This window comes from Anolis carolinensis, chromosome 1, assembly GCF_035594765.1.
Source record: "Anolis carolinensis isolate JA03-04 chromosome 1, rAnoCar3.1.pri, whole genome shotgun sequence".
Classification (NCBI taxonomy): domain Eukaryota; kingdom Metazoa; phylum Chordata; class Lepidosauria; order Squamata; family Dactyloidae; genus Anolis; species Anolis carolinensis.
In genome coordinates this window covers 27,356,257-27,365,283 of record NC_085841.1, presented here as the reverse complement: position 1 = coordinate 27,365,283, position 9,027 = coordinate 27,356,257, and the positions used below count along the sequence as shown (strand labels likewise).

The following is a 9,027-nucleotide window of genomic DNA, read 5'->3' as shown; positions in this document are numbered from 1 at the left end:
TATCTTCGGCTCACCATCCCCAAACGGATGGGCAAACTGAGCGCACCAATGCCACTCTGGAACAATACCTTCACTGTTATGTGAACTACCAGCAGGACAATTGGGCTTCCCTGTTACCGCTGTCAGAGTTTGCCTATAACAATGGTGTCCAGGCCTCGACTAAAGAAACCCCGTTCTTTGCAAACTACGGCTTCCATCCACGTTTCCTTCCTCCTGTCATTGAAACCTCAGAAGTTCCCGCAGCCGAAGACTGGCTGCAGGAACTCACAGCGGTGCAACAACTTTTGCTCCAGCAACTAGACCAAGCCAAGGAGGACTATAAACGTCACGCGGACAAACATCGCCAGCCGGGCCCCGAAATCAAGGTAGGAGACCGGGTTCTTCTGTCCACTCGCTTTTTGCCCTCCCATCGCCCTTGCCGGAAGTTAGATGCCCGTTTCATTGGTCCCTATCCAGTGGTGGCGCAACTTAACCCCGTGACTTTCAAACTCCAACTCCCACGCTCTATGCGCATTCATCCAGTGTTTCATCGCTCTCTGCTCCTTCCGGCGGATGGTGTGCGCCCTGATGTAGACCGGCCGGCCCCCACTCCTATTTTGGTGGATGGGGAGGAGGAATTCGAGGTTCAGGACATTTTGGATTCTCGCTTTCACTGCCGCCGCCTTCAATATCTCATTGACTGGGTGGGTTTTGGCCCCGAGGAACGCTCTTGGGAAGACGCTTCCACAGTCCATGCCCCAGATTTAACCCGCCGTTTCCATCAGACCTATCCCGCCAAGCCGCGGCCTCGCGCCTCGGGGAGAGAGTCCCAGTTTGAGAGGGGGCTTGAGGAGGGGGATAGTGTGATGACTCATGGGCCATGTAGTCCCGTTCCTAGTGCTGTTGAGTCAGATGAAGAGGAAAACTTGGGTTTTCCACCATTTCAGCCAGAAAGGGAACTTTCCCAGCCTGAATTAGAGCCCTTGCACCTGCAGGAGGTTTGTATTCCAGAAATCTGCCAAACAAGCCCTGAGTCAAAATCTCCCCCATTTTCTCGCCGTAATTATTATCTACAACAAAAAGGAGTTCAGCAGGCTAATCGCCGAAGCCTGAGAATCGCAGCAAAGCATTCTGATGATTAAGCCTGCTTCCATGAGAAATTTTAGGGAGTCATACATCTGGACACAGAGATTGACTTTCGTTTCTGGTTTCCCCAGAGAAGTGTTCTCTGGTGGGAAACGAGGCCCTATTTAGGTTCCTTGCCCCTTTTGGAATCTTGCGGAGTCAATTCGTCAGCTACTGGAGTAGCGTGTGTGGACAGCTACTCCGTTTCCAAGCCTTGTTCCTGTTTCCAAGCCTTCGTTCCCAGCCTTGTTTACTTCCACGGATCTTGCCTTGCTTCCCGGACCTTGCCAAGTAAATTCCACGGATCTTGGTTTTGCTCCTCGTTTCTTGTTGCCTTGTTCAAGCCTTGTGTTCCAAGTATCAAGTTATTTCCTAGCCTTGCTCAAGTTTCATGGACTAAAGGACCTTGTCATCTCCCCTCACTTCGCTTGGCGAAGTGAGTGTTTCGGTTATTGGATTACAACTTTGGACCTTAATATTTCATATTGGACATTGTTTCTTTGGACTAATTTTGACCTTCCCTGAAAGGTCTACTCCTGAACTATTTCCTACACTTGCTTTTATTAACCTTATATATTTCCTTAATAAAGATATTAGTTAGATTCTGGCCTCTGTGTATGGTTATTGGTGCTCTGCAGCCTGGGTCGTGACAATAACACACATAGGGCAAACATTCAATGCCTATAAACACATCAAACAGAGACTGAGAGACACACGCAGAGGCAAGTTAACGTTCTTCTGAGGGGATGTTCAATTCTGGCCACAGGGGGGAGCAGCTGCTTCATCATCCACACTGACGACACTTCCTCATTCCAGGTCGTTAATTAGTTAATCTTGCCTCCCCACTTTAGTTGTACCTTATCTCCTACTTGATAGATGCAACTATCTTTCGGGTTGCTAGGTCAGCAACAAGCAGGGGCTATTTTTTATTTTTAATTGACGGGTGCTCACCCCGCCACGGGCTGGCCTCGAACTCATGACCTCATGGTCAGAGTGATTTAAGGCAGCTGCTCAACAGCTGCGCCACAGCCCGGCCCCTATTTGTTTACACCAGTGGTTCCCAACCTTTGGGTCTCCAGGTGTTTTGGACTTCAGCTTCCAGAAATCCCAGGCAACTTAGCAGCTGTTAGGAACTGTGGGAGCTGAAGTCCAAAACACTTGGAGGCCCAAAGGTTGGGAACCACTAGTTTACACATACAGCTGAATGAATGTGGGTGCTTATTTGAAATCTATATTGAGGCTTTCCTCCTCTTCTGCTGCAGGTATCTAAAAGCTTTGAATTATATCCAGTTGCAAATTAGAGTTGAAAATTAAATTGGCTTGAACAATATTATTGCCTTTTAGTCCTGGAAGTTACTGGTGGCCCTTCCTGTTATATTGCTACTTGACTATTAAATTTTTCAACTGTGGATAATGAGAGAAAACGTATTTGTTTTGATATGGATAGTAAATTAACTTGACAGACCTACAATGCACATGTGAGAGTGCATTAGCTTTTTCTTTCTTCTGTATGGTCAAGGGTTTACTTCAAAAAAGCTTGTGAAAGGAGTGAAGTAGTCCCAAAGAAAGGGGTCAAATTGCATTAATTCAACAGTATAAATGCACAAACTATTAAAAGGTTTTACAGGACAAACAAAAAGAAATTTCCACCCAATATTAATAAAACCATCACTTTAAGACATTCTAGATCGAGCGGCCAGTGAACTCGGAAGCTCTCTCCCCCATCTTTGATCATGTGGTCTTGGGTGGTGGACAGGAAGCCATGGATGTGACGACCACTTCCACCAGGATTGGGAAGTTTGAGGTCAGGTACTTCCATATGGGTGTCGAGGAGAAGTTTGGAAGAGTCAAGGGGCACTTTGGACCCATTAACAGTGTTGCCTTTCACTCTGATGGAAAGAGTTATAGCAGCGGTGGCAAAGATGGTTATATCCATATCCATTATTTTGACCCTCAGTAGTTTGAGGCTTGAACCAACTCCTTCCTCTTTCTACTGTTGCCTTTGGATCTTTGCAGTCCCAGCAAGACCTGGCTGTTCCATTAGAGAGGCTCAATCAAGAGGCCCAAATGGAGACAGGTATATTACATCTGCTCCTTTGCTCTCAAGTAGCATTGAGATGCCCAGCTTCTTAACCTCACTCATGAATAGCAGCTGCCTGCCCGATTTGGCCTATTTATAAAAGTTACATAGATGGAAGTAATACATTTTCAGTCATGTAAAAAAAAAAGCCATCACATTTCCACATCACTAGTACAGATCAGTGGAAATTGCATGTCACTCATTTTGATAGAAATGTATCCCAACCCATTACTTGATTCATAAAGAACTTGCCCTCTTCAGATTTCAAAGGTGAGAGAAATGGAGTGATCTAAACTGATTCTCTTTTGTTTGAAATTAGGACTTTTTCCTTTGTTTTTCCAATATGTTTCCATTGTGGTCTGTATCATATTACTGCCATAGAAACTGCTTTGAGGTTGCTTTGTGTATGTGAGCCTTAATTTAAAAAAATCTCAATGGAACTTACCCCCAGGTGTGAGGAGAAGGAAAACGGAGATTGCAAAGAGCAGGGTACGACTGGTGCATAGCATCTCAGAATAATAAGGTTTGTCTGGGTGCAGAATGCCTAAAATCATAGAGGCAAAAACATGGGAGTTCCAAGCTGCTTCCTTTTACCCACTTGATGATATGCATCACAAGGAATCCAGAGAACATCCTGTCCTGGGATCAGGGGAGAGAAATGGGCCATAAAACCATAAAGGAAAAGGATTAAAAGTATAATAAAAGGAATTAATTCTGATGGAGATTGTACAAATTGGAAGGAGTAATGTCTCAGCGGCTGTGGCAAGCTAAAGACACTTTTCTAAAGGATTTTCAATAAAGCTTGGTATGATAAGAGGAAGGGCTAGCATGCCATCATTTTTCTTATCCTGGTTTAGGGCCTCTAATTTGTCATTCAACACATGTCATTTAAACACTGCATCTTCGAAATGCCTTAAATTCACATTAAGTGCTCAGTGTAGATGTATCCTATGAAATTTTGTAGGATAGACATGCTATTAGATTCCACATCTGAATGCCTTCCTCTTATCATACTTTTAGTCAATTTCCTGCTATATTAATATTCATGGTTCCATCCATGCATTCTAAATTTGTGGTTTCATGGGCTATTTCTCTTCCCGATTCCCAGAACAGGGCGTTTTCTAGGTTCCTTATGAATGCATATTACATAAGGACAGTGCAGCTTGTCAACCTTTCTAGAAGCAATTGGAGTTCCATGTTTCTTCTTCTATGATTTTAGGAGTTTTGCTGGGACCTAGACAAACCTTGTTATTTTGAGATGCTCTGCACCAGCCGTCCCCTGCTCTTCGCAACCTTTGTCTTCTTTCTTCATACACTTGGAGGTAAGTTCCATTGAGAAGGTGAAATATTTTTTTTTATCAAGGCTCACATACACAAAGCAAACACACAGCACTTCCTCTGGCAAAAAGAAAAGAAAAGTGCTAATTTGAAATAAGAAAGAATAATTTTGGATCTGTCAGGTTCTCTCATCCTTGAAATCTGAATATGGCAAGTTCTTTATGAATCAAGTAGTGGATTTTACAGTGTGGTGGTGAGATGAAGGAGGAAAATGATTTCCCCCATTTTTGCTGGTTATTCCCTCCCCCCACTTCCCATTTCATAAACAAGGGTTGTTTCCACGACGGTGACATGGTGGGGGGAATAACAGGAAGACAGGGGGAAAATAGTTTTCCTCCTTCAACTCACCCTCCACCCCCATAAAATGGACTATCCTTCTCTCTCTAGAGTCCTCTAGTGGCCTCCGCCCAGATAATGGAACAGTACCTAAAAAGTTGTAATTTTCTTTCAGCAACAGATGCTCTTCGGTGTCACTTATGTGCAACCACGAATCCATCACAACCTTGTGAATCACAACTGACTTGTGAAGACAACGGTGAAGAAGCAACATGTACTTCCACCAAATTCTATCAGGGTAAGATTAGGATGGGTATTTTGGGGCTTATTTTATTATAATCATTATGTGCTTGCACTCATTGTCCTCAGAAAGCTTTTCGTCTACAGTAGAGTCTTGCTTATCCAACCTTTGCTTATCTAACGTTCTGGATTATCCAATGCAGTCTGCCTCCCACCCTGATCCACAGCTCTTTCTCTAGGCAGCAAGGGCTGAACTTTTTACAGATTTAACTTTCAACAATGTTGTTAATATAAGTTCATTTTATACAATTCTATCTTTATTTGTAGTCAATTTGTTAGCAGCCAATGTTTTTATAGTCAATGTTTTCAATACATTGAGATATTCTGGTGCTAAATTTGTAAATACAGTAATTACTACATAATGTTACCATGTATTGAACTGCTTTTTCTGTGTATTTGTTGTAAAACATGATGTTTTGGTGCTTAATTTGTAAAATCATAACATAATTTGACATTTAGTAGGTTTTTCTTGAATCCCTTATTATCCAACATTTTTGCTTATCCAACATCCTGCTGGCCCATTTATGTTGGATAAGTGAGACTCTACTGTACTTTATGAACTCCATTTATTTGGAGTTTAATGTTACAAGCTGTAAATATGTCAAATACCTTGGAGATCCATGCTTTTATTGGCACAGGTGGCCCCTCTGCCAGTGAATGTAGATCACAGCCATGCCATGCAATTTGTTTGGCATAGTTCCTGTGTCTAGTTTGTCATTTGATGGCCAATTTCTGGATGATATACATTCTTTACTTAGACTGATTCTCAGGTGCCTTGTGGGGACAAGAGCTGTTAGATCCTTCTGGCATAGTTTTCAAGGATCATTTCCATGTCTTGATAATGCAGCAGCAGACTAGGATTTTGTGGATAACATGAAGTTGTCAATATAATTTGGAAAACATTTCCACAGTAAAAATTCATACTGATAAACTGGAACATGTCCAGAAAACGGTGACCCATATGATCAAAGCTGTGAAAAGCAAGCTGTACGGGGAAAGACTTTCCACTTCAACACATTTACTAAATTCCACTGAGTTCTACACTTAAAATCCGGGAAGTTACTCTGCTCATCACATTAGTTTGGCTTCAAGTGCTGGATAGAGCATTCTTTGCGTATTTTAAGTGTAGTGAGGCCAGCATTCTTTCAAACATTTCAAAAGGTGGTGGGGAACTGGATTTTTGGTAATGATCTGGATGAATGGCCAATTCTCTAAAGTGATGGCATTTGTTGCTCCCAGGTTTACAATGAGTAGTTTCCCCAATTTGTGGGAGGGGAAATTGTGGGAGGAGCAAAAAGTACCCTTATTAGGGGAAAGCATTACCTTTTGCTCACTGAGTTTTTACTTTGTCAAAACAATTTCTTTTTTTAAAAAAAATAGCTTTTCCTGGTCCTTTCCATTTCTTCCCTTCCTTCTGTGATATGTCTGTGCCTTGTGTTGCATGGGAAAGCTGGGAGAGAAGGATTATTATTATTATTATTATTATTATTATTATTATTATTATTATTATTATTATTATTATGCCATGTCTCCATGCTGTGCAGTCCTGGGGGTTATAGTTTTCCAAGGTCCATACCCTTCTCTTGGTGCATTTACACTGTGGAATGAATGCTGTTGGACTCCACTTTAACTATCATAGCTCCATACTATACAGTCCTGGGAATTATAGCTTTCCAAGGTCCAGAACCTTCTCTTTGGGGCAGACAAGAGAGAAACAGAGCATAGCAGCTTTCCCTCCCTGCCTGCTTCCTGGCTTCCTTGCTTCCAGAATTTGAAGACACATAACAGCTGACATTTCAAAGAGAGGAGGTTTTTCCCCCAGAAAGATTGGAGGGGGGAGTTCTTAGCGATTAAAGTGTGATGGGAAATGTACTGAAAGAATGCTGATTATCACTGAAATATTTAACAGCATGGGTTGTGTGTTTTCTGGGCTGTATGGCCATGTTCCAGAAGTATTCTCTGGAACATGGCCATACAGCTCGTAAAACACACAACAACCCTGTGATTCCAGCCATAAAAGCCTTTGACAACACATTTATCAGTATGAGAAATGTATGAGAAATCATCCATTTCATTCCAACACTGAGTCGGACTGAGCTCTACACTTTCCAGCTTAATGTGATGAAGTGGTTTGGTGGATATGTTTAGTTTGCAGAAGAGAACATTCAGAGATGTGAAAACCTCCATCTTTAAATAACTGAATGGATGTTATGTAGAAGAGAGAGGAACATTGTTTTCTACTTCTCCAGAGACTAGGACACATACTAATTGATACAAATTATTATTGCTACGAAAAGATTATTTCCAAATTTTGTAATCTTTAGCCAGTAATTCTCTGCCCAAGCAGCAAAGACTGTGGTCTGAGAAGCCAAACTTCTCCCACCTACACCATTTAAATAGCCAGTCATTCACTTCCTATTCTTGCAAAGTCCTTGATCCTTCACTGGAAGAATTAATGTTAATGGCTATGGTGTCTCAAACCCCTTTACCTTCTAGCTTAGCATACCATGGACGCATCCAAATGGACTGTGATTGTTACGGGTCAAAGAAAGGCATTCCCTCAAAGATCATGAAACTCAGGCTGAATCACATAAAGCAAATTAGGAATTTCAGACATGCCCCAAGCTGTATAGAGCACTTGGATCACAAATAGCATTGTGCCTCACAACCTCTGAGGATGCCTGCCATAGATGTGGATGAAATGTCAGGAGAGAACATGGCCATACAGCCCGGAAAACTCACATCAACCCAGTGATTCCAGCCATGAAAGCCTTTGACAACAGATAGGTAGTTGTAATATGAAAAATATATATCCCCTGTATCAGGGCATTCAAGCTATTTTAGATATAGTACTTAATATCTAGGATGTTGCTTTTATTAAATCTGTATTATAACCCACAAATATTGTAGATACAATCCTCTGGTGGAAAGCAGTATTGTACAGGTTGTACAAAGAATAGTTGGATTCCTGCTTATGTTGCAGGACTGATGGTTCCAATGACCCATTGTATTAGACTCCTGCATTCCATCATCTATACAATATTTTATTGTGATTTCCTGCATGGCAGGTAGTTGGACTTTAGCTTTCTTGGGGTCTCTTTCAACACTAAGAGTCTATGATTCTAAAATACTACAAAACGTAAGTACATAATGAGGTCACACTGAAGTAATGAGAAAATTGAAATAAAATGTCAGTTTTGAGTGTTTTATCTGAAAATCAATTAACATTAAAAGTCCATTTTTCTCTTTTGTTCTTTTTCTTAATTTCATCTCAGATAAAGAGCTACTTTTGACAACACGAGATTGTAGAACAACCAAAGAAAAGTGTGGTACTACACATTATCAACCAAACACTAACTATCATGCTGAAATCAGCTGTTGCAATGAAGACCTTTGCAATGCATAAACCTAGATGAGTCTGAAAATCACCCAAAGATCTGTACATCCTTCCCTTTGTAGTTGCCTTCTTTCTAATTCCCTTCCCTGGTTCTATTAAGTGAGATTATGGCTATCTAAAATTAAAGCTTTCAACCATGGCAAAGGATTGTGGTTTCTTCAGTCTCTCTGATTTTTATACAAATGTCTACATTTCACTTGTTTTAAAAAGAGTAAGGAAAAATGCCAATACAGTGTTCCCCCGCGGTTCGCGAAGACTGGCCACCTCTTCTAGGCTCTTCTGCCACTGCTGCCAATGCCCGCCCGCACTCTCTCGCTCTCTCACCCACTCTTCCTCACTCTCTCGCTCACTAACCGGGCAGAGCAGCATTCCTTCTTCCCTGGCTGCAGGAGCAGAGGCAGCCAGGGCAACATGGCAGACACGAAGCAAGGGGCCAGCTGGTGCTGGTAGGAAAGGATTCACTCTCCCCGGGGCTTGCAAGGGGGAGAAAGGCCACTTAACTATTAAAATAATGTTTAAATATTAAAATAAA

At 41.8% G+C, this 9,027-nt stretch overlaps 1 protein-coding gene across 1 annotated transcript; it reads left to right on the top strand.

Moving 5' to 3' along the window:
* Window positions 1-4,347: 4,347 nt before the first annotated feature.
* Window positions 4,348-8,639, top strand: LOC100553002 (uncharacterized). Its single transcript, XM_008115706.2, has 3 exons — window positions 4,348-4,506; window positions 4,974-5,096; window positions 8,374-8,639. The coding sequence occupies exons 1-3, from the start codon at window positions 4,443-4,445 to the stop codon at window positions 8,502-8,504; spliced, it is 318 nt and encodes a 105-aa protein (XP_008113913.1). The 5' UTR covers window positions 4,348-4,442; the 3' UTR covers window positions 8,505-8,639.
* The last annotated feature ends 388 nt before the right edge of the window (window positions 8,640-9,027 follow it).